The sequence below is a fragment of the Lepidochelys kempii genome, chromosome 17, assembly GCF_965140265.1.
Source record: "Lepidochelys kempii isolate rLepKem1 chromosome 17, rLepKem1.hap2, whole genome shotgun sequence".
Lineage (NCBI taxonomy): Eukaryota > Metazoa > Chordata > Testudines > Cheloniidae > Lepidochelys > Lepidochelys kempii.
The window spans coordinates 2,196,052-2,220,461 of NC_133272.1; the positions used below are offsets into that span (position 1 = coordinate 2,196,052).

At 46.2% G+C, this 24,410-nt stretch overlaps 2 protein-coding genes across 4 annotated transcripts in view; one reads left to right on the plus strand and one right to left on the minus strand.

The window, feature by feature from the left end:
- Positions 1 to 15,782, minus strand: part of NUFIP2 (nuclear FMR1 interacting protein 2) — a 32,133-nt gene extending 16,351 nt beyond the window's left edge. Inside the window, exons 1-2 of one of the 2 annotated variants that reach the window (XM_073315983.1) lie at positions 15,170 to 15,782; positions 6,363 to 8,072 (exon numbers count right to left, since the gene is read on the minus strand). In XM_073315983.1, the coding sequence (XP_073172084.1) occupies positions 6,363 to 8,072; positions 15,170 to 15,416 (1,957 nt within the window). In that variant the 5' untranslated portion in view covers positions 15,417 to 15,782. Of the gene's footprint in view, positions 1 to 6,362; positions 8,073 to 12,293; positions 12,713 to 15,169 lie in introns of those variants that run through there. The other variant, XM_073315984.1, reaches the window with a different exon arrangement.
- The window catches only part of TAOK1 (TAO kinase 1), a 144,766-nt gene continuing 135,533 nt past the window's right edge, over positions 15,178 to 24,410 (plus strand). The window contains exons 1-2 of one of the 2 annotated variants that reach the window (XM_073315978.1): positions 15,178 to 15,278; positions 16,138 to 16,184. The gene's annotated coding sequence lies outside the window, so the exon portion shown is untranslated. Of the gene's footprint in view, positions 15,279 to 15,670; positions 15,785 to 16,137; positions 16,185 to 24,410 lie in introns of those variants that run through there. The other variant, XM_073315979.1, reaches the window with a different exon arrangement.

Sequence of the window (24,410 nt, forward strand, 5' to 3'; positions counted from 1 at the left end):
CAGCCCTTCTACAGCAAGGGGAGGGGTTCTCCTGTCACTGGGAGTAGGCCACCTCCCTGAAAGCTAGGTTGATGGAAGTACTCTTCTGTCAACCTACACAACTGTCTAAACAAGGGGTTAAATTGGCTTAACAGTCTCGCAAGGATGTGGATTTTTCACATCCCTGAGAGACACAGCTGTGCCGATGTAACTTGGGGTAGATTAGCCTTTAGCCTCCAAATGTGATCTTCCTTTTTCTCCCAAGGAGGACAGGTAGAACAGAAGTGGGCGATTAGAGCAAAGCGTCCTGTAATTCCTGGCTATCTTGAAGCATTGGTTATCAAAGCATACAGTCTGACAAATCCTGAAGAATGAACATAATTTATGAGATCACCACATTAGTCTAAGAGAGACTGCCATAAACCTGGAATTAACTATTCTGATAAGGAAGGGGTTTAAATGCTAAATAAGAACAAATACCTCTCCTCTAACTGACCTGTAACATTGAAATGCAGTCACCCCATACTATCTGAACATTCTGTTTACCTGCTGAAACACTGTTTCATGAAGGAAAAATACTTCTCTCCCCATTGCAACAAGAGAGCCAATTACAACACAGAACTAATGAGCTTAATACTTCCATCAATCTTAATGTTGGATTCTTTGTTCAATACGCTTTTCCTAGAATGAACCTGTTCGAGTTTTCCCCACAGTTCTGGATTATCTCAGTGCCTCACTCATTGGCTCTTCATATCTGGCAGCTCAACAAATTGACCTCTGCAGAAAACCCCTTTAAATTCATCAGGACAATAACCACGGGGTGAAGGACAGAGAAAAAGTAAAGTTGTATAATTTGGAACGATTAGTAGAAGCCTGTTTAGAATTGTAGGCTAAGTCCCTTTGATCTAGCAGCTGATTTCCCAGCTTTCCATTCTCTCTGTTTTGGGATCAGTTTTTATGTACTGATGCTGGTGAAGCATCTGGTCTCTGGAAGTTTAAGATGCTCCTAGCCCCCCCTCTTTTTTCAGACACAATATGAGCTGATGAGCTGCAACGTCTCTGTGCTCCCCACAGGATTTACAGCAGTGACACAGCTCCACGACGATCCTTTTATTTCTACACTCGCCTTTCCCTAGAGGAGGCTTCCGTAACCCCCAGAAATACAACGGAGAATTTAACCAGGAATTGAATAACCCATTCCTTAAAAGTGGGAGGAGCCCCCCCTCCCCCCACTCTAAACAAAGATACGTAGTAAGTTCCTGCTCCAGGAACTCAACTCAAAGACTGCAAAGCTTCAAGAATCGGTGGTGTGTGTAAGGGGGGAGAAAGATGCTGGATTTTCAGGAACAATGACAAGTGAAACGGTGCATCTTCTCCCCAGAGACCCACAAACCCAGAAAGATTTCACTAGCAAACCCTTCCAGGAGAATAGGGATGAGATTCAATGGGTCCAGACCCCTTCCCATGAGGTCTCCCAAACCCTAGGCTCTCCAGATCCCTGCTCTATGAAGCTCTTAAATTCCACTGGACCAGGGCTCAGCTCTGAAAGGCAGGAGCTCCATCTTCCTGGTGACCTCAGGAGATGTCTGGGACAGGGCATTCCAGCAGTGTCTAGTCATACAGCTCAAGATTATGGAATTACTACTTACCTAGGAAATCGGGAATCCTGTTATCGAAGGCCTCAATCCTACAATTGGACCTATATGGAGATACCTGCACGGAGCCCTATGGATTTCAATGGAGTTCCCAAGTCCCACACATATGGCTCTGGCAATACGAGAGGGGCCTAACCTAATGGTGGACTGAAGCCTGGATGTGATTCTATATGACAAATTCAAAAGTCAGATTCAAGACTCACTGAATTTGTCATATATAAAGATGGATACTTAACTTCCATAAAATCTCTCCCTCCAGAAAACCTGCCAGTGGCCAACAGGTTACATATTTCAGTAGTGCTGTGGGCTAGATGTTTATTTCAATTTACTAAGTTAACTGTAAATATCCTGCTCAAAACAGAAAACTAGAAAGGAAGCTAGGGAGAGGGAGGCTTTTAATACCAGCTTCCCCGCGGTGGTCTCATGTGTGTCCCTACTTACTGGTCGGAGGGATTTATACTACGTTCTGGTTGTGTCTAGGAAACAATGCAGAAGGCTAAAACTGTGTGGATCTTCAGTAACTTTGTACCACAGTTCTAGCTACTAATTAATGGATCCTGATCAACAGGAAAAACACAGACAACAGGGGAAGGGGAGACTCAGAATTTTCTTACATTCAGGACCCACAAAAACATAAAAAGTGTCAAACTGAGACTTAACAGAAGGAAAACTCTTCTCTTTTTTCAGAGGCAAAAGACAAAACACTGAATTCACAGCTCTTGTTTTGTGTGACCCAGTTCACAATTCCAGTGAAAGCCACTAGTGGCCGGCCCACACTGCTGTGCTCTATTTCCCAGACCGCTCTTGTTTCTTCCTGGAGTGCAGCAGAGAAGCCAAGAAAGAAGCAAGCAGGAGCACTGGGAAGAACCCAAGGGCAGGAAAGAACAGTAGATATAACTAACTTTCTCTCCCCACCTCATCTGGGGTCTTCACTATTTTGTAATGAGACCTAAATCCTTCTTCCCTTAGCTAACAATATTCTTACTACATAGCATCCCCCCCACCCCCCAAAAAACCACAACTCATCATATATAGAGATCCCTGAAATGCAGCCACCTCTGACCTGGAACATGGCAGCTGTTTTAAACACAGACTACAATACATGACCGTTTAGGATATGAAATAAGTTTTTAAAAAGGGAGCATTTAAGCAATCGGAAAGCAGTTACCTCAGCCACCGTATAGCTGGGACAAATATACCGTACTCTTGTTTAAAAAACAAGGCACCACCAGAATTGGTAAAGACCAGTTTAATCTCAACAAAGAGGTGACACTTCAATAGCCCCTAATGCATTGCCATGCCTGGGTCAGTGCTGATCCCGAGGGAAGTGAAGCCCCCTGCATAGTAAACCACTCTTCCTGCAGGTCTGGGGTTTATTCAGACTCCCATTCAAAATGACCGTCCAATCTCCACCCATGTAGCAACCAGGCCCAATATTTAGCTAGTAAGATCTCATTTAGCACATAGTTCATTCCTTTTACAGTACTGCAGTACACAGAGGAGACGTAGGAGTTGTCAGCAAAGAGACAGGTTGTTTAGCTCACCCAGAAGTTATGGGTTTGTTACAGAAATTACTAGTTGAAATTCTAGGACCAGTGCTATGCAGGAGGTCAGACTAGGTGATCATAATAGTCCCTTTTGGCCTTAAAAATCAATGGAAGCCTGGAGGCAAAGCAGGGAGAAAGACATATGAAACTAACTTTCAAAGCATCCAAAAAAGAAAAAAAAAGTGCACAAGTACTGCCAGACCCTCAGCATGTTTCCAGTGCCCGACACCCATGCGCCCAGCAAACTTACGAGGGCAAAAGCACACTGGGTACATGTGAATGAGTACAAACATTCCACTCCAAGAATTACCATATCCAGCAATAGACAGCACAGCAAAGCGAACCCTGTCCGGAAAGACAACACTGTCCGGTGCCTAGAGCACAGGACTAGGACTCAAGTGCTATTCCCAGCCGCCTCTGTGATTGTACCGCTGTGTGCCTCAGTTTCCCCCTGCCCCATCACTAAAAGGACAGCAACATCTTTCAATGGGAAGCTGAGAGTGTTACTCACGTTTTGTAAAGCACTTTCAACTCGTGGATGGAACATACATGTACAGAAAGTATCATCAGAACCATCCTGTGTTTTAGCTTGCAAAGACTCAACTATGAGAGTCACCAGATTAAGATGGAGGACAGATCTGAGAAGCGAACCATCAACACCTCTCTCTTGCCAGGTTGATTATTTGCTTTTGAGGAGAGAGCAATTCCCCCCCCTTCCCTTCCCCCCCCCCCCAAAATCCAAACACACTAACTGTTCAGTCTGCACAAATCTCCCCCCAAACTACAACAGCAAGAACAAAAGCCAGGCTTTCAGCATCTCATCACTGGGAGATAGTCAGACAAATCATTCTGTGTTACTGAATAGGAACATGGCAGCTATTTATCAGGGACGCTGGGAAACTGCACAAGACAAACCGTGGCAGAATCATGGGGAACTTACCATTATTTTGCTGTTCTTAAAACGTTGTTAAGACATTTTATTAGAGCTGTTTGCATCAGTGCTCTGGTCTGACTGTAGGCCAACAGAACACAAGCAGAGAATGGTGCTGGTATTTTCATCCACACATGCAGATCACCGATACAGCCCGTGTCCTGTAACTGGATGTGGGCAGACAGACCCTTGCACTGGTGTGGAGCTCACCAATTTCAATTGGGCTCTGCCTGGTCACCCACCGGGATTTGATGGCAATATCATGGCCTTAACAAGTAATTACTTTCTGCAGCTGTCTGTCAGGATGAGCAGTATGTCTCATACCACTGATCCATAAAATGACACTTCAGAAAATATGCTCCAGATCACACTGGAATCCTTTCAGAACAAATGCCAACATACAGATGAACCAGGAAGCAGGAAAATGGGAAGACACTCTAATTTGGACTTTGGTTTCCACTCCCCAAACCATGAAAGGCATCTAATGAGTACTGACTTGTAAATGCAAGCTCAGGTTCCTCCCAGCAACCCATGTCACATGATTCGTATGGCACTGATTACAAGAGCCATCCACCCATTATCTTCTAGGCTGAAGCCAAGATGTCGTCTGGAAATTGGTATAGGAAAAGGCAGGTTGAGAAATCAAGAAGGGACCTGAGAAGGACATTGGGGCAGAGAACTCCAGCTCACCACAAACACATCCCAGAATCATAATATGACCAGAGTTACTACTCTGGATGGGCCAAAATAGAAAAAGCGTGTGTACAGGTGTGGGCGGAGGGGATGGTCGGCAAAGGAAAGGGAAGAGCTGCACAATTAGTTTAGAAGTGCTTTCATTCCCATTGTTTATTTCTGCCATTGACAATGATTAGCTCCATCATAGAACAGGGGAGGGGAATGTTCATCATCTCCACTGTAGCTAGTACTGTTCAGGTGGAGACTGTCTTGCCCAGCTGACCGAAGAAGGGAAGAGATCTAAAGAACAGTGGTAACAGAATGGCTACTTCGTTTCTTTAAAAAATAAATTTAAACTGAGCAAAAAGAAAATAAAAATCCAAGTTTGCAACTGTTGCAGAAATCTCCAGACATGGCAGGATTAGGCTTGTCTGGAACTTTACTTCCCAATGTCCCTGATTTTCTCTGAAAAGCTGGCCGAGATTCAAGACTCAACAGGTGCAAGGAACACTCAATTCTAAAGCTCTGCTTCATGACTAAAAGAAACCCTGAAAGTGTAGATAAAAATAAATTGACAGACACTAGGTTGTTATTCCCAGTGAGAATACTAGAGCATAAAGGGTTAAGAAATTACACTGACCCGGGATAATTTTTGAGTTGCTTAACAACAAACAAAGCCACCAAGATTTCTAAGCTTCACCTGAACGAATTGTGAAGACCTTGGAGAGGTAATTTTGCACTCTGCAATAGGTCATAATGCATTAAATTTCCACTTAAGCCATGAAAGAAATCTTGTCCCCCACTTCTGAGCAGCTATCATTCAGCTCTCCCCCGAAAGGAATACTTCATGTAAGGCTGCCTGGAGCACCCTTTTTTTTTTTTTTTTTTGAAGGGGAGGGGGTGTTGGTGAGAAGAGGTAGCAAAAAATAAAATAAAAGGGAATTGCCCAAAAGGTAGATAAGCAACAGCAAGCCAAGGGAGCATCTAGCTAACTGAACTGCAGAGCGGTCAAGAAGAGGCAGAGAGCTTGTGAACATCCAGAAACTTCTGAGCCAAACAAGAATGAGGGGTAATTTTAGTCATTTTATTCTATTGGCTCCTGGCTGTAAATATCCATGCCACGTATCAGACACCTAGCTCTTTTTTTAAGAGCAACCCCTGAAGTGTTGTTGGAGACAGACAGCCTTAAAACAAGAGGAACAGACCAGGTAAACCAGTGGGTCCATTGCTGAGCTTTCACCCCCTTCAACATCAGGAAGTTTTGGAAGATCTACTTACCGTACATGAGTCTGACACAAACATGCACCAAAGGTAAAACAGCTGTAACTATTACTTCTACCAAATCTCACACACTTACCCACATGAACAGAGAAATGAGCACCTTTAACATAGCTTGAATGAATAAATCAAGTAACTGCTAGAGTATTTTAAAAACAAACATTCTTATTCTGCTATGGCCATCAAAGACGGAGCAAGAAGGCCGTTCTTAAAATCAAGGGATGCAACCTTTACAGGATTGGATTTTCCCAAACCAATTAAGAGAGAGCCCCATTAGGAAACAAGTTGAACCATTACCTTTAGTGTGATATACAATAGCAGCCCTCAGGTCAAAAGAACCCCAGCTATCTTTCCTTTCTAGGCCTCTCTGGTACCTCTGATCTTTGGCGGAGGCTAACAAATTGTTCGTAGGAGAAGCCAAGGGATTCTCTAGTTCATAGTCCTTTGAAAGGAACACTAAAGCACCTTGGCTACTGGTGTCTGCCATTTGCAGGTCACCTATGTGATGTGGTTCCAAAGACAAGACTCCAATCTCACTAGCAGTCCCAGGCTTTATAATACCACTAAGTATTTGAGGGCTAGTCCGTTTTTCCAGCTCATAAGCCTTAGGAAACACAGGTTGTTCAGTTCCTGAGGGAATGATTTCAGCACCCTGTGAAACCAAAGTGGCAGGATATTCCCCTTGAAATGTCACTTCCATTATTTTATTATCCGTTGATTTCCCCAGAACAGTCTCAGGCCCAGCACTGGGCTCATTTATAAATGATAAACCCCACTGGTTCTGGAAGATATCCCCCAGGTTCTGCTGATTTGTCTGAGATGGCAGATCCACCTGTGCTGTGCCCAAAAGCACAGATTGCATATTTGAAGGGTAGATAAAAAGGCTAGACTTCTTTTGTTCAGTGGCTGGTGAAGCTGCACTTATGTCCTGGTGTACTGACTCAGGAGAGGCTGATGGTACAGTACTGGCAGCCGTTGTGAGCAGTGGCTGGCTCCCTGGGGAATATACATTCCCATCAGTCCCTGCTAAAATGGGCCCATTTGAAAAGCTAGCAGAAGTAACAGACTTCATAGCAGACATGGGGACTTGGGACAGTCGACTCGGCATTTGGGCCTGTATTTCTCCAGTAGATGAAGACGACGACGAAGACAGAGAAGATGGGTTTTGAGCTGCTTTGTTGAGGTTTTCTTTAACTTTGCTTGCATAACTTATTTTAGGAACTATTTTAGCACTGCTGTTGTCCACTGGAAAAACTGGGGGTGGTTTAAACAGGGTCCACGAGTCCTCTTTTGATGCAGCCGCTGATGCATGCTTCCCCTTGGGCCGGTCATCAAACTTTTTGCTGCTAATCCCAGGTTTGGCATCAGAGTTTTTTCGTTGCACCTCCCCAACCCCAGTTTTCCCACGGCCTGCTCCTCCAGCCCCAGCTTCATACTTCCAAACAGGCTTAGTATTGTCAACTCTGTTTCCCTTTTGTTCACTATAGTCAGTCTTGAAACTCTCAAGTTCCTGTTTTAAGGATGGGGTATTGACCTCCTGTTGCATTATTTTGTCCTGCACCAGATTCAAGTTCTCACAACCCTTGGCACTGTTACGCCTGCCTTTCCGTTTCTTAGGTGTGGTATATCCACTCTCAGACCCACTGCCATCGTTATCTGCCCCTTTGCCTACATAACCATTAGTGATATAACCAGAACTATTTGTTACAACACCATTTGGAATAGATACTGCCTCTGGTTTGTCTGAGGATTGATTTTCTCTAAGTTTATTCTCATAAATTTTTTCATTCTTTTTGTCCATACTGTTTTTCTGAATGAAGTTCTTGGGTTTGATTCCAGCTTTCCCAAAGGTGCTGACCTTAACAGTCTGCTTTGGGTTTACATTAGTGTCTACAAGTTGCTGGCTGCCATTTGGTACCCTGGAAGATGGGTTGGTGGTTTCATCAGCACACAGGCCCTTTAATGATACTTCTCTTTCTCCTGCGTTACCATTTAGCTCTCCATAGCCTAAAACAGGCAAAAAACAACAAAAAGACAAGAATTAAAAAGTGAAATGTTAAACTTCTGATTGAAAAAAAAACGCTATAATTAAACCCCTAAGCATAACCAGCTTTTTTAAAAAAAAAGAGTAAAAAGTGTCCACTCTTTGATATATGAAAGCAGGTCCTTACCACTTAATGTCAAAGTAAAGGGTATGGTCTCACCTCAATGATGGGAGTTAAGCACATAAAGCCCACTAAAAGGAAACACTTCTCTATGGACTCTAACATGCAATAGAGCATTTAGCAGGCCTCTTAGCTCTTATTTTTTAAAATAATATATCCCTTTGCATACAGAAAGCAATCAGGCTATTCACAATGCTGAAGAGAACTGCAATGTTATTGTGGATTTTCATATGGTTTGATTCTGATAAGTTTAAGAATGCTTAGGACACTGCTACACAAGCTACTTCAGAGTCCCTGTTGATCAACAGGACTTCATCCAATTCAGCCACTGATTACATTTCCACCTTGTCATTGTTTCTCAAATGCTGTTTTTTGCGCCCAGGACAGTTAGAGACAAATAGCCCTAACTCTCACTTCATCCTCTCCTTAAGTACCACCTGTGATCTACATTTTCCAGTGCTCATCAGCTTTGGAAATGCTTTTAGAAAATTTCCCTTTGTAATGTTACCTCACTCCATTTCAGAATAGTGTTAGAAGCAATAGGAGGCCCACCACTTCCCTGCTCGAGTTATTAGCTTTAAAAAGATAACACGACTGGAAAGAAACAATCTTCAATTCTTCAGGTGAACTTTTCCATCAGTTTCAGAGTAGCAGCCGTGTTAGTCTGTATTCGTAAAAAGAAAAGGAGGACTTGTGGCACCTTAGAGACTAACCAATTTATTTGAGCATAAGCTTCCGTGAGCTACAGCTCACTTCATCGGATGCATTGTGAGCTGTAGCTCATGAAAGCGTATGCTCAAATAAATTGGTTAGTCTCTAAGGTGCCACAAGTCCTCCTGTTCTTTTTTCCATCAGTGTGAGGCCAAGCCACTGAAAAACTACAGTATTAAAAGGGCATCCTGTGGAAAACAGAAGTATTGGCAGATCTGGATTCAGGCACAGAAAACATAGGCCCTTACCTAGGTCCCCACCTCATTGAATCATGCGATTACGTCAGAATCTCAGCTTTCATAAAAATAAAAAGTAGGTTTCTAGCCCTTGTGGTTGCAAAGAGAAATTCAAAAACATGACCAGGTGCAACTGATGCATTGATGTCTGCAGAAAAGCATGAACTGTCGCATGCACGTCAATGGTGCAAAACTCCAAGACCTACCGCTCTGGATGGCCCCACCATCACTACATCAACAGAGGACTAGATTTGTGACCGGGGAAGAATGCAGTGGGCTCAGTCCACCCACCATAACGAGTAATGGAGTTCCCTGCTGCCACCCCTTTGGAAGGGGGGGCCTGCTGGAGCTCTTGGGAGGAGGAAGAGGATCCATGGTGTTGCCCCCAACATTTTTTGGGGCTGGGTGGGTGGAGTGATCACTACTGCCAATTCAAGGGCAGGTGGGACCAGAAGGGTCCCCCCACCATGTCCTGGCATCTCCGGGACCTCAAATTACCTTAATATGGCTTGAGTGTGTCGAACTTTTCAGATGCAAGAAAACCCATGTGTTCTCCTCAACAGAAAACATTTTGGGCCTGATTCAGTTACACTGTTGTAAAAATGGAGTAATGCAGGTGACACGCTGGTCTAGCAAGTCCAGAACAAATATTTTCCAACAGAAATGTTGTTATTCTTTAACTGCTATGCTAAAAACTGTCACTCTCAACATTAAAAAAAAGAAAAGGAGTACTTGTGGCACATTAGAGACTAACCAATAATAGATTTCCACTCCATACGTTTAACCATATTGGTTAGTCTCTAAGGTGCCACAAGTCCTCCTTTTCTTTTTGTGAATACAGACTAACATGGCTGCTACTCTGAAACCTCTCAAAATTAAGGGATCTTGCATCCTAAACACTCCTGCCGGGTCTACAACTAAAACTAAGGTCAACTTAGCTACATCGCTCAGGGCTATGAAAAAGTTCAGGCCCCGTGCAACACAGATACTACACCTCTCAAGGGGGTGGCTTTACTACTGCTACAGGAAAACCCCTTTTATTGCTGTAGCGTCTACACTGCAACGGCACAGCTGCAGCTGGGTTGCTGCAGTGCTTGTCGTGCATACAGCTGCCGTGCATCCGAGGGTATGTGGTCATATCTTGTGGAACTCTGAACCATGGAGATTCCTGCAAGAACCCCATCGCTCAGCTTGTTGAGGTAGGTTAAACAAGGTAAGACACTGTGTGACTATCAGCAACTGCTATAAATTTTCCAATAATGTAACTATATTCATATTGTTGACCATAAATACTTCAACCAAACGATGCACAGACTGATGGAATTCTAATGGATGAGCCAAGGATTGAAAATTAGTTTCAGGGTGACATGCAGAGAGCAAGTCTTTTCAAGGATAAGATACCGTATAAGGCCTTTTGTGACTCAGATTTCTGACATCTCTATTTAATAAAACAAAATAAAGAGAATGATCATAAGACCACTATGCATCAGGAGTGAGAAAAACTAATGGATTTTGCTTTTGACTTTATTAAGAGTGTCAACAGTTTAAAGTTCCAGTTTTCAAGCATTTACATGAACAGCCTAAATTCTCTCTAAGCTAATGCTTGAAATACAAGGTCTTCGCTTCACAGCTGTAAAAATGCACTTCAAATAGAGAAGCTTATTCTGCCACTGTCAAGTTTTAGAAACACACAGAAGTATGTTTCCAGGTGTTTTGTTTGGCCATGAGACCCCAAAGAAGACCTCAGAAGGGCATTTTTAAACTGGAATTTGACAGGCATTAGTCCAAAGGCACACTATGGCTTTCAGATATATTGGAAAGTTAACTTGGGTGTTATTTTTATTCAGTTATTTTGCTTAATAGCTTGTTTCACCATATACCTAGTCAGTCCCCTATTACACTCACCTGCAGATGTTTGTGTAAGGCTCATTAGCATGCAGGTTTGGGGCACCTTGACATCTATTTTTAATACAGTCCAAGTCCCTAATAGCCTTTTGGGTAGCCAGCAAAAGAACGTTTTAAAAAGACTAAATGCACATGGCATGCTAACAGCTTTCTAAACTTTACTATAACATACCATTAAGTGTTCAAAACTTTCACAAGCATCAGTAATACAAGTTTTAAAAACAAAGCCCTGGCCACACAGATTTGAAACCATGACCCCAATCCTGCAATGTGATCTGTGTGGGTGTGGAGCGGACTCTGTGCGGGTGGGGATCAGTCTGCTTTAGCTACCACTTTTCTGGAGAACCATGTTTAAATACTGTTCTTGGCAGAAAGATGCTAACACAATTCCAAATTTCTGTGCTGATGGTCTTATTCACCCAACATACAAATAACCTTCTGTAACAGGGAAATAGATAAGTTTTAAGATTATTTTTATTTTTCTGTCATTAAAGTGGTTTGTGGGCCAGAGAAATGTCTGGAGACTCTTCCCTTCAGTTCCTTGAAAACAGAATTTAGGAATCCCAGTCCCATGCAGAGTCTAATGAAGTCAACAGAAAAACTCCAGAGTGACTTCAATGGAATTAGGATCAAGATCCTTACCCACAGTTTAGTTTTCAATTAATGGAAGTGAGGTATTTGGAATGAATGCTCTGAAGGACCATCTGGACTGCCAGTTATAAAATCACTTAAAGACCAGTCTCACACCATTGAAGGCAATGTGAGTTTTTCCATGGACTTCCTTGGAAGCAGAATCAAGCCCCCAGGGAAGTGGCTGGGATCTCTACTTTTGAATACAGCCTTCCTTCCACTAATACAAGAGCTAGGATTTTACCTGGGTATTGAAAAGATATTGCAGAGCAGTTGCAACATATACCTAATTCGCAGGCAAAGAAAGAAAACCAGAAAGGAATGATTTTCTAATCACAAAGAGACAATGTGCTGTCACTCTCCCAGGAAGCTTTATGAAGCTTAAAATACTGATGCTGTATTGTGTGGAGAATTAATGAATGTGTAGTGTTATTTGTGATCTTATATCACATTTTCTAATTTGGCCAATTGTTTTAGTTATGGACAAGTACCAATACATTTTATTTTTAAAATACACTAGCTAGACAAAATAATGCCAGGACAGGGGAAGAGATCTGCCAGCACTTGGCACGACGACTTACACCCGTGCTCCAAGCTCAGTGGTGGTGTCATGGTGGCCGTGCTGAAAGCCCACATCCTGAAGGCATAAGTGAAGGTTATTAACCACTCTTGTGCTGGGGATAAGAGCAGCATTAGTTCTAATGAGAACACACATTCTTATATATTATAGGACCATTGTGGGAATTTACGGTTCATTTAGTTTTAATTCTTCAAGAAGAAAAAAATGTCCTCTGTGCACATAGCCATTTCATACCACCAGCCAACAGCGTTACTGGGCTTTTTAGTAGCACAACTATACTACCTCAGCCTGCGCTCTCACAAACCAAGGGTATGTCCACACTACAAGTGCTACAGAGGCACACCTGCAACTACATCACTGTAGTGTAGACACATGCTACAGCAATGGAAGGGTGTTTTTGACTACTGTAGTAAATCTACCCCCTCAAGAGGTGGTAGCTAGGTCCACAGAAATTATTTCATCAACATAGCTGCACCTACAGTGTGGGTTAGGTCGACCTAACTATGTTGCACTGTAAAATTTTTCCACATCCCTGAGTGATGTAGGTAGGCTGACCTAAATTTTAGGTGTAGACTAGGCCAAGGAATGACAACATTTGGTCTGTAGTGGCAGGCGGGTAGCCTACTTCTAAAGGTGCTGATGACTGAATAAGCCATTCAGTAGTAGAGGCATTAATTCAGTACACGCCAGGATAATGCTGGGAGGCGAGAGATGCACGGCATTGGCCGGAATTGCCATCTATGGCAAAAGATGAAAAACTAAGGTCCTGACCCCTTACATTATTAATGATACCCTTGCCCTGGTGAAGAATGTACAGTGTGTCCTGGCCAAATTCAAATGTGTCTAAGGTCACACCCATAGTTTCAAATGAATGTGGGATTCTTGACTTTGCAGCCTTAAACCATTACGTAGGGTTTCTGTGTTATTTGTTAAACTACTGCACCCACGAGGTTGCAGCTTTTCAGTGGTGATAAAACAATCCCTCAATATACCCAAAAAGCACTTGAGATCTGAGAGACTGAAAGACCCCATATTGTACAGAGAGTTTTATTTCTCAGGTCCTAATCCTGCAACCAGATCTGAGCAGGCGGGCCCATATCCCCATGTGGAGTCCCATTAATTGTGATGAAAATCCAAATGAGTCTAAGATTCCACTCACAGAATCAGGGCCTTAGAAATCTATTGCTGTTATGTTATTAGCAGAGTAATTTCTTTGAGCCTTCAGCAAATACAGAACACCAGCTAAATTTTCTCATAGAGTCTAAAGAATTCCCCAGTTTCTCCAGACATGGAGGCAAAGCTGCCATTGCCTGCATTTGAAGGGCACAAAAGGTTTCCTGAAGAGTGGTGTTTGAATGTACATTGCACTGAAATTTTATATTTCAATGTGATGTTCTAGAACCTGTCACAAACATGGAGCCCTAATAAAATCAATTTAAGCTTAATCCTGCTTACTGAAGGTCTGACTCCAGAGGAGCGAGGTGCTTCCCTCCAATCGCTGGCGAACCTACAACCCAGCGTTTGTCTGCACTTACAGTGGGGAGCTTTCGAACAAAATGTACATTAAACAAACCTAAGGTCAAGTCTGTACATCTCCACTTCCCACCCCCTCCAACTCGGATCCCAGGGGGAACGGGCCAGTCTCTACTCGGCTCACACAAAGGACTGGGGGGGGGAGGCTAAACATAGCCATCTTTGCTGCACAAATGAGTACCTCTCTTCGGAATAAAACCTCCCCTGCCCCGTGCCCCCAGGCCCGGGGCCAGGCCGCCCAAACGTTGCAAGCCAAGGCGCTGGGCGGGAGCCGGCCCCCGCAGCCGGGCTGAGCGGGGTTCACCCCAACGTGCCAGCCCCCCCCGGCCATGTGCTGCCACTGCCAGGGGCCGGGCCGGCCTCCCCGCCCAGCCCCCGCCCGTCCCACCCAGAGCGCCGGGCCTGGCCCCGCCAGCGCCCCACGCGGCCCTGCCCGCCGCCGCCGAGCGCCTAGGCCCCGCGCGCGGCCCCCCCCAGCCCAGGCCGCCTCGCCCCCCCCCGCGCGGCCCCCCGGCCCCCCCCGCCCAGGCCGCCTCACCCCCCCGCGCGGCCCCCCGGCCCCCCCCCGCCTCGCCCCCCCCCGGCCCCGCGCGCAAACCCCCGGCCGCCCCCCTCCCCCGCCCAGGCCGCCTCGCCCCCCCCGGCCCCGCGCGCGGCCCCCCAGCCGCCCCCCCCACCAGGGCGCCTCACCCTCCTCCCCACTGCCCCCCCTACAGGGCGCCTCACCCCCTCGGCCCCCCCGTTGTTCGGCGCCCAGCCGGGGCGCGGGAAACGTGCCCGCTGAGCCGAGCCCCGCGCAGGCCGCGCCGAGCCGCCGGCCCCACAGAGCGGGCCCGGAGCGGCCGCCCCCGCCCAGGCCCAGCCGGGGGGCGCTGCGGCGGGAGGCGGGCCCGGGTGGGGCCGGCGCGGGGGGGGGTCCAAGGCCCGGCCGGCGGCTCCCCGCGCCGGGCCCGGCTCCCAACATGGCGGACAGGAAGCGGCCCGAGAGCCGCGGAGAATGTTCCAGCCGGGCCGGGGGAGGGGAGCCGGGCCGAGCCCCCGCCCGAGGGGAGCCGGGCCGCCCCCGCCGAGACCGCGCCGCCCCCGCCGCCGGGAAGGTCACGCCGGCCGGGCCGCTCCCCTCCTCCGCCGTCACGGCCACCCCCCGCGCGCCTGCCGGGACCCCCGCTCCCCGGCCCGAGTCCCAGCCCGACCCCTGCCCGCCCCCACCCCTGGCTTGGTCCCCCTCTCCCCCGCGGTCCCCGGGCCCGCTCCCCGGCTTCCCTCCCCGCCGACCTCCCGGCCCCGGGCCTCCCCCCCCCCCGGCCCCGGGCCTCCCCCCTCCCGGCCCCGGGCCTCCCGCACCTGTTTTCTTCTTCGGCGCGTCCTGGGGCTGCGGGCCCGCGTGCTTGGGCTCATGTTTGAGCAGCGGCTTGGGCGCGGCCTTGGGGCCGGCGTCGGCGCCGTGCGGCAGGTAGGGGCTCTGCGGGAGGAGGTGGTGGTGGTGGTTGTGGTTGTAGTAGTAGTAATGGTGGTGGTGGTGGTGGTGGGGCGGGGGGTGGTGGGGCGGCGGCGGCGGCGGCGGCTGGGGCGGGCCGGGCTGCTCCTCCATTGAAAGGGGCTCGCGGGCTGCGGCACCGTGCGGACGCGGGGCGGCTCGCCGGGCGCACACGGGCTCGCGCTCCGGCCGGGGCAGGCGAGCAGAGTGGCTCCTGCGCTCGGGCTCCGCTTGACTGGGGGATCGGCGCAGACTGACGGCGCCGCTCCAGCAATGGGGAAGCGTCCAGGGCCCCCGTCCCCGCCCAGCGCCGTACCATTTACCCTCTGCAACCTCCCCAGGGTGGGGCCTCCAACGTCAGCACTCTGGGCTCTGCCTGCCGCCTTCGCTCTGCTTCCTGCAAACGGCACTTTCCACACGCCCCGCCGGCGAGCAGGTTTCAGTGGAGCCAAGCAGATTCCATTTCTGGAGCAATCCGATCGGTACTTTTACTTTGCTTTCCCTCTGCATCGACTCTGTTTCCTCCCCTCCCCTCCCCTCCCCTCCCCTTTCGCAAACTGCAGGTTCTCTCCTTAGTTTATTTTTCTAACGAAGGAGGGGAGCTGAAGCACAAGGAAAATGCCAGCAACCCAACTGGACAGTCATTCACATAGATAAATAATGCAAACGTTTAAAGAAGCCTGCAAATCATTTTGTATTCTGGATCCATTTTGCATTGCATTCAGATGCTAATCTCTCCATTTCCATGGAGGGATTATAAAACTCCACAGGGTAGTGTCTGTGTAATTTTCTAAAAGGGCAGAGTGCAGTTTTAACCAATTTTTCCTTTGTACAGGGAAGAATCAACATTTAAAGTTTCTAAAAGGAAATGAAACACTGCAGGTAAGATCAGTTTTGCTGCTAAGAGAAAGGTCTGATTTAGGACTAGTTTAAATGAAAGGGGGGGGTGGATATTTTACCATGTTTTTTTCTAATAATAGTTAAATTAGGGGGGGAAAGAACTCACCCCAAAACAGCGTATTTGGCCGGTCATTTTTTGTATTCCCATTGCCATTATTTCAGGCTTTAAGGATTGAATAAAAGCTTTCTTCCGATTCTGCAGAAAAGTCTGTCATAATTCTATTTTGCAACTCTACAATCTCACATCCTGGAACTGAATGTCATGTCCTGATTCAGATTATGACTTCACTGCAGGATCAAATTAGAGGAAGAATAGGAAGGTTGGGAAGAAGCAAATACTCATTTAAATATAAATGAGCCAAATCCTGCCATCACTTTCCAGGCAATCCCATTTACATCAGTGAGGTTGCATGGGTGTATGTTTTTAGCAGAATTTAGTTTAAATAACTTTTAAAATTAGCAAACTGAAATTGATTGAGCCAGGGATTTAAATTAGCAAATTATAAATTATTGTATTTGCACTAACACTTACTGTTTAAGATGTCAGAGTCTTAGGTGTTGGAACTAGGGGTGCTGTGGGTGCTGCCACATCCCCTTGCTTGAAGAGGTTTCCATTATATGCAGGGTTTACAGTTTGGTTCAATGGCTCTCCAACACCCCTGGTCAGGGTCACAGCTTCTTCAGAAAGAAATTTAATTCAACTACAGGAGTAGGCTGAGAGAGCTGGGACATACTGTCTTATTCTAGAACTCCAGTAGCAGATTATCAGATGAAAGCACGCTCAACCAACTAAACAAAACACAAAATAGAAATGATGGAATCTCACATTGATGTCAATATACAAAGATTCAGCAAACACTGTAAGTGAACATGCTAGGTCAGACCAATTCAAAACATGGTTACATGTGGGACAGACAAGATTCTCTATGACCTTTGCAGGATGTTGTATCCTTGCTTTGCACCATTCACAACAAGCTATCAATAACTCATCACTCGAACACTCAGGGACCCTCTTACCTAGATCTCATCACTTAAGTACCCGTGCAACTCTTCAATCATGTACAACACAAAATTTGGCAAAACAAATGAGGAAAACAACTACAAGTACAACTACATTGTAGGGAAAGTGATCACTTTGGATAAGCTATTACCAGCAGGAGAGTGAGTTTGTGTGTGTGGTTTTTGGAGGGGGGTGAGGGAGTGAGAGAACCTGGATTTGTGCAGGAAATGGCCCACCTTGATTATCATACACATTGTGAAGAGAGTGGTCACTTTGGATGGGGTATTACCAGCAGGAGAGTGAGTTTGTGGGGGGGAGGGGGGGTCAGATGGTGAGAAAACCTGGATTTGTGCTGGAAATGGCCCAACTTGATCACTTTAGATAAGCTATTACCAGCAGGACAGTGGGGTGGGAGGAGGTATTGTTTCATGGTCTCTGTGTGTATATAATGTCTTCTGCAGTTTCCACGGTACGCATCCGATGAAGTGAGCTGTAGCTCACGAAAGCTCATGCTCAAATAAATTGGTTAGTCTCTAAGGTGCCACAAGTACTCCTTTTCTTTTTGCGAATACAGACTAACACGGCTGTTACTCTGAAACTACAAGGAGAGTGTCTTTTAGTGAGAAAAGTTTCCACATAGTAGGAAACATCTATCCCTTGTTATTACCAATACTAGTAAGGAAGAAAATAAGTGTTATTTATGCACTATTTGGCTTAGAATTATTTTGTTGACATAGAATCTGAGAAACATAGGGTGGAAAGGACCTCAAGAGGTCATCTAGTCCAGTCCTCTGCCCTGAAGCAGGACCAAATATATGTACACCATCCTTAGCAGGGATGGTCTACATATATTGCCTAACCTGTTCTTAAAATCCTCCAGCGTTGTGGATTCCACAATCTCAGTTGGAAGCCTGTTCCAGAGCTTAACTATCCTTATAGTTCGAAAGTTTTCCCTAATATCTAACCTATATCTCCCTTCCTGCAGATTAACCCCATTACTTCTTGTTCTACCTTCAGTGGATGGGAGAACAACTGATCACCATTCTCCTTATAAAAGTCCTTAACATATTTGAGGACTGTTATCAGGGCATGTCTCAGACTCCTTTTTCCAAGACTAAGCATACCCAGTTTTTTAACCTTTCCTCAGTAGGTCAGGGTTTTTGAACCTTTTATCATTTTTGTTGTTCTCCTCTGAACATTCCAATTTGTTTACATCACTCCTAATGTTTGGCACCCATAACTGGACACAGTACTCCAGCTGAGGCCTCACCAGTGCTGATCAGATCAGGACAATTACCTCCTGTCTTTCCCCTGCCTCAGCCCAGAACCTGCACCCCTCCCGCACCCAAACTCTCTCCCAGAGCCTTAGGCAGATGGGGGGGGGGGAAGGGGGCAGGATTTGAACCCGTTCTGGGCACCACCAACAATTATACAAACCTGTTGCCCCGTCACTATTCTCTTTTCACCCTTAAACAGCCTATTTTAGGGACAGCCTTCCAAAATAAAAAGTGTTCTCATGCCATTCGTGTCATGTTGACTACTCTGTACAGAGTATTTGGGCTGAATTTGACACCCAGACAAGTTGGAAGCCTATAGTTTTGCCTAGAAGCAGAACAACACTGACAAGTTTACGCTCAGAGCTCTGCCAGTGAATGCACATGCTGTTCCAGGTTACACTTGTCTGTCATGCCAACTTTTATGTAGCTTTTAATCAGAACTTTACCTGAATGGTTTCATTGCATGGCACCTAGAACACTACACCTAGAACAGAGAAACGGAGGCCTTCAGTCCTCATGGCTGTTTGTCAGCATTTTTCACCAGCACTAAAATTAACTAAAAATGTGAAGTACCAAAAATATATCTTACTCAGAATTATTCTTTACCATTTTTGAAATTATATTAGTAAAATGTAGCTGCAGGAGTATTTTTAGATGACAGAGCTTCTTAAATAAGAGACTCTTCAACCCTCAAGTATAAAACCAGTAACATACATATGTTCTTTATATTTTTAGGTTGTCATTAAAATATATTTTAAATGTGTTTGATATTGAAATTTATATTGAAATTGTGAATTCTTATAACTTCCAGTATTGTATTTGTGTTTAATGCCTTTTAGGATCTAATTTGAAAATTATTAGTATGATATGAGAAGCAGGCAACAACACCTGTAATTAAGGTTGCCTAACACTTTCTGCTGTAAGAAAGACAGTTTTCATTTCCTTGTATTTTGCCAAATTTTAACTGTTTGGGCTGAAGTTTCCATGCTGGTGTCTGCCTCAGGCTAAATCATTCTGGAAAGCTTCATCAAAAATGATTCTGTCATTTCTGAGAACACGGTTAGAGGAAAATAGGCTGTTTTGCCAAGGTTAAACAATTATGATAGTGGTTTTGTTGAAAAATTGTAGCAATGTTTTGCAGCGGGGACTTTGAAATTTGACTAGAGTGGGGGTGTCATTCTGGAGTTAGAGAGCTGCTTTTTGCTGCATTGTGAAATCCACCAACATTTGGCAGAATTGCAGCTCTCTGGGCGCCAGGGGTTAGCACTACTTTCCCTGCAATTGCTGTTCCTGGGCCTCAGGAGCCACTGTGGTGCTTAGTACTAGAACTTAGAGTAGGGAGACTGTCTTTCCTTTTCTCTTAAAATGCTCTCTGGTGGTATACAGGCAGCATGGAGGAGAAGGAAGAAGCACCTTGACTTGAATGCAGCGGGGGGAGTAGCAGAGCAGAGACAGGAGCAGGGTGGGGAGGGACAGAAGCAGAGGAGGACAGGGCAAACTGGGGAGGTCAGGAACAGAAGGAGATCAGTAAGGCAGGCTGGGGGTTGTCATAGATTCCAAGCCCAGAAGGGACCGCTGTGGTCATCTAGTCTGACCTCCTGGATAACACAGGCCAGAGACCTGCCCTACAATAATTCCTAGGGCAGATCTTTTGAAAAACCTCCAAAGGTGATTTAAAAATAATCAGGGATGGAGAATCCACCCTGACCCTTGGTAAATTGTTCCAATGGTTAATTACTCTCACTGTTAAAAATGTATGCCTTATTTCCATTATGGGGCAGGCAGAGCTGTCCCTTGGGTATGGCAAATCGGGGCAACCACCCTGCGCCCTGCCTATGCCAGCGGGCACCACCAATCAGCACCTCCCCCCAGCACCTCGTCCCTGCCAGCGGGCCCTGCCAATCAGTGCCTCCCCCTCCTTCTCAGCGCCTACTGCCTACCTCGGATCAGCTATTCCGCGACATCAGGAGGTGCTGGGGGAAGGGGAGAGGAGCAAGGGCATGGCGCAGCACACTCAGGGGAGGAGGTGGAACTGGGCAGGGAAGAGGTGGGGCGGAATGGGGGTGGAAAAAAGGAGGGCGGGGTGGGGCCTTGGGGCAAGGGATGGAGTGGGGGTGGGGCCTGGGCAGAGCTGGGGGGAGCCTCCCCCTCCCCCGGCAGATTAGAAACTCTGCGCCTATGTCCTGGGCTCCATATCCACCTTGGGACGGCCCTGTCCCTGCCGGGTCCCCCCTGACGCCTGTGTGGGCGGGGAGTGGTGGGAGTCATTGTTGCCACCCAAAGTGGCCGGAAGCAGTGCGGGTCCCCCTTGCCACCCCCGGTGGCCAGGAGCAGCAGATCCCCCCCCTGCCTCCTGTGGTGGCTGGGAGTGGCAGCGGGGAGCTGCGGGGCTCTCCCGTGCCCCTCACGGTGGCCAGGAGCTGCAGGACTACCCCGCAGCTCCCAGCCAGCGCTGGCTGAAGTCACAGAGGTCTTTTGAAGTCACAGATTCCGTGACCTCCGTGACTAAATCGCAGCCTTAATCATAAGGCCTCCACACAAGGGGGCTGAATTAACCTTTCACAGATAACCGTAAAACTGACATTACCTAACTTTTGAGAGCTTGACTTTGCAACCTTAATATACATAATTTTAATAGTTATAATTCAGTAGTGCCCAGAGATGCCAGTCAGAATCTGGGCCCCACTGGGCACTATCAAAGACTGTCACTGCCCCACAGAGTTTACAGATTACAAATGTGATTTATACAAAACGTAGTTGACAGTATACAAATCCAACAGCAGAGGGCATTTTTGTTGTGTAGGTGGTAAAACTTCTCCCACCATAATTCTAACTCCCACACTTACATTTTTTCTTATTAGAGGTTTGGGGAATCTGAAACATAATGAGATCTTTGCTAAACCTCCACACTATTTGAGTTTCTTTTTACACATTACAAGGTACACAGCAGCTTAACACTTGGTTTTTTTTAAAAAAAGGTCTTGCATTTCTTGTTGTGATCTGTCTGTCCATATTAAAGGTAGTTGCAATTTGTTCTTTTTAGGGGCTACCAGACAGAGTATTGTGGGACATTGCAACTGGAATTTCCTTGCATATTGTCAGCAATAGGACCAAAATCTTCTGTTGTTCTGCTCTCCTCCCCATGAAGATGAGTTGTGCAAGTGGACTCTCTCCCTCTCCTCTCCCCACCAGCTGAGTTTGCAGCTCAGAGTACAGGGCAGGAGGGAGATAAAAAACCCCAAACAAAAGGAATTTGGTATCTCTACGCTGCTTGGACTCTGAGGGGCAAAGTGTTTGTCAGCATAAGCAAGAGATCCGCAGCTGCTTAGCCTGGGTTAGCCTGTTATAGTGTCTGAAGAGTTTACACGTGATAATTGGTTGGTGGAGTCTAAGTATCGAACTCACCGCCTATTTGGGGTTTGTGCCCTGCTTCCTAGCAGTCTGCCCTGAGGTTGGCACTCGCCCTCTGCCACTGCATGCAGTGTTACAGGGGCATTCCCTGCAGTCCGTGGCAAATTCCCCATTCAGCTCTGTCTGGCAAAATGTCGGTGACTCAGGAATAAGGGCCAGGCCAGGCTCCCGTTGACTCCGTTGAAGCTGGATTAAGCCTCAGATCAATAATGTGAACAATGTTGTGCTTGTTAGACAATGTGTTAAACATACTTAGCTACAGGGACTGCATTCTCCAAAGCCCCTCAGGAGGGGAAATGGTAAGTTCAGCTCCTCCCGCCCCCTCTTCTCCCATGTTTTCCCTCCTTGCAGCTGTTCCTGCCGACGTCTGTGAGTGACCAGTCTGCTAGGCCTCATGCACGGGGAAGAGGGCATCGTCCCCAAATTCCACATCCACTCCCGGTGACAAATAATCCCACAACCAGGCACAGAGCTTGGGCACGGTCTGTGGCACTACTAGGTCTTTCATTCAGAGCTGGCTCCTACCTTACCTGTTGTAACGAGGCTGGTTCTGGCGGGACCCGACGGAGAGTGCCATTTCAGGACAAAACGAACAGGAGGACTTGGGGCACCTTAGAGACGAACCAATTTATTGGAGCATGAGCTTTCGTGAGCGACAGCTCACTTCATCGGATCCGATGAAGTGAGCTGTCGCTCACGAAAGCTCATGCTCCAATAAATTGGTTCGTCTCTAAGGTGCCACAAGTCCTCCTTTTCTTTTTGCGAATACAGACTAACACGGCTGCTACTCTGAATTCAGGACAAATTGCTTAAAGCAGGGCAGTTACAGCCCAAGGCTGGGGTTCCTTTGCACACCAAGGCAAACCAAACCAGCCAAACAGAGAGGACCTTGGTTTTACCCTACTGGCTAACCACAAGTCACACAAGCAATTCCCTTAGACACTCCAGTTTCCCAGTATCACCACCAGGGCCACTCGTTATGGGGATGAATGGTTATGAAAACCAATACCCCAGTAAAAGAAAAATGGTTCTCTCCATCCCAAAGGACTAAGCCCCAGACCCAGGTCAATATACAAACAGATCTTACCCACAAATCACGCTGTTGCCAATCCTTTAGAATCTAAAATCTAAAGGTTTATTCGTAAAAGGAAAAAGATATAGATGAGAGCAAGAGTTGGTTAAATGGAATCAATGACATACAGTAATGGCAAAGTTCTTGGTTCAGGCTTTTAGCAGTGATGGAATAAACGGCAGGTTCAAATCAAGTCTCTGGAGAACATCCCCAGCTGGGATGGGTCTTTCAGTCTTTTGTGTAGAGCTTCCGTTTGTAGCAAAGTCCCTCCAGAGGTATGAAGCAGGACTGAAGACAAGATGGAGGAGCTGCAGCAGCTTTTTATAGTCTCTTGCCATGTGGTCTCTGCTTTCTTTGTCCCAGAGACCAGCTGCCCATCACAAGGCATGGAAACGCCTCAGAGTTCTGTCCATAGGCAGGTCCCTGCAGACCTTGCTGAGTCCCAAGGCGCGTCTGCCTTCTCTCAGTGGGTCAGTGGTATAGCTGATGGTCCTTAATGGGCCGTCCAGCAGGCTAGGCAGAGCTGACACCAACTTGTCTGGGGTATCACCCAGATGCATAGTATAAGTTTGAAATACAGACAGTATAGAGCCAATATTCATAACTTCAACTACAGAATGATACACACATATAGACACCATAATCATAATCAGCAAACCATAACCTCTCCATAGACCCCTTACACGACAACCTTTATGCAATATGTGCTGCAAATATATAACAGGGGTTGCAACAGTGATCTATATGGTTACAGATTATGTCAATAATGTCACACATGTCTTTAAAATACACTGCTTCTCTGAGTATTCACTGTCCAAAAATGTGCAAATTGAGATCAATAAGGGCTGAAGTAGCTGTTTCAAGTTGTATCAAGGATATAACAAAGTTTAATTATGGAGATGGTGGCCTTTATTCCGTACGGTGGAAGTTTGCTTTAAATAATGCTGGGGACTAATTCCAGTGATTTTTTCCTAAGAACAACAAAATATTTCTTTCCAAACTCACCATTCTGTGAAACATCTAGAAAAATTTCTGTGAAAATTTTAAATTATTTTATTGATTAAATTACAAATTAGAAGCATTTAAAATTAACCAGTTTCAATTTTTTTTTTACTGTCTTTATAATATTTTGTGTATCTCTGGTTTAACATTTTTAAAACTTAGAACATCAGACTTACTGTGTGTCTAAATATTGATCATGGCCCTAGCACAGAATTTAATTCTATATCAATATTTCACCAAGACCTTGAAGCTGCAAAGCAGTGAGCACTTTGACCCCAACCCAACAAAGCACGTAAGCATGTGTTTAAGTTTGAGCATGTGCATAGTCCCATTGCTTTGCTGGATCGAGGTCAGACTGCTCAGCACCTGGCAGGATTAATCCCTTGATGATGAATGCATTGTTCTGCAGGTGGAGAGGCACTGCACAGCATAGAATGCATTTACTA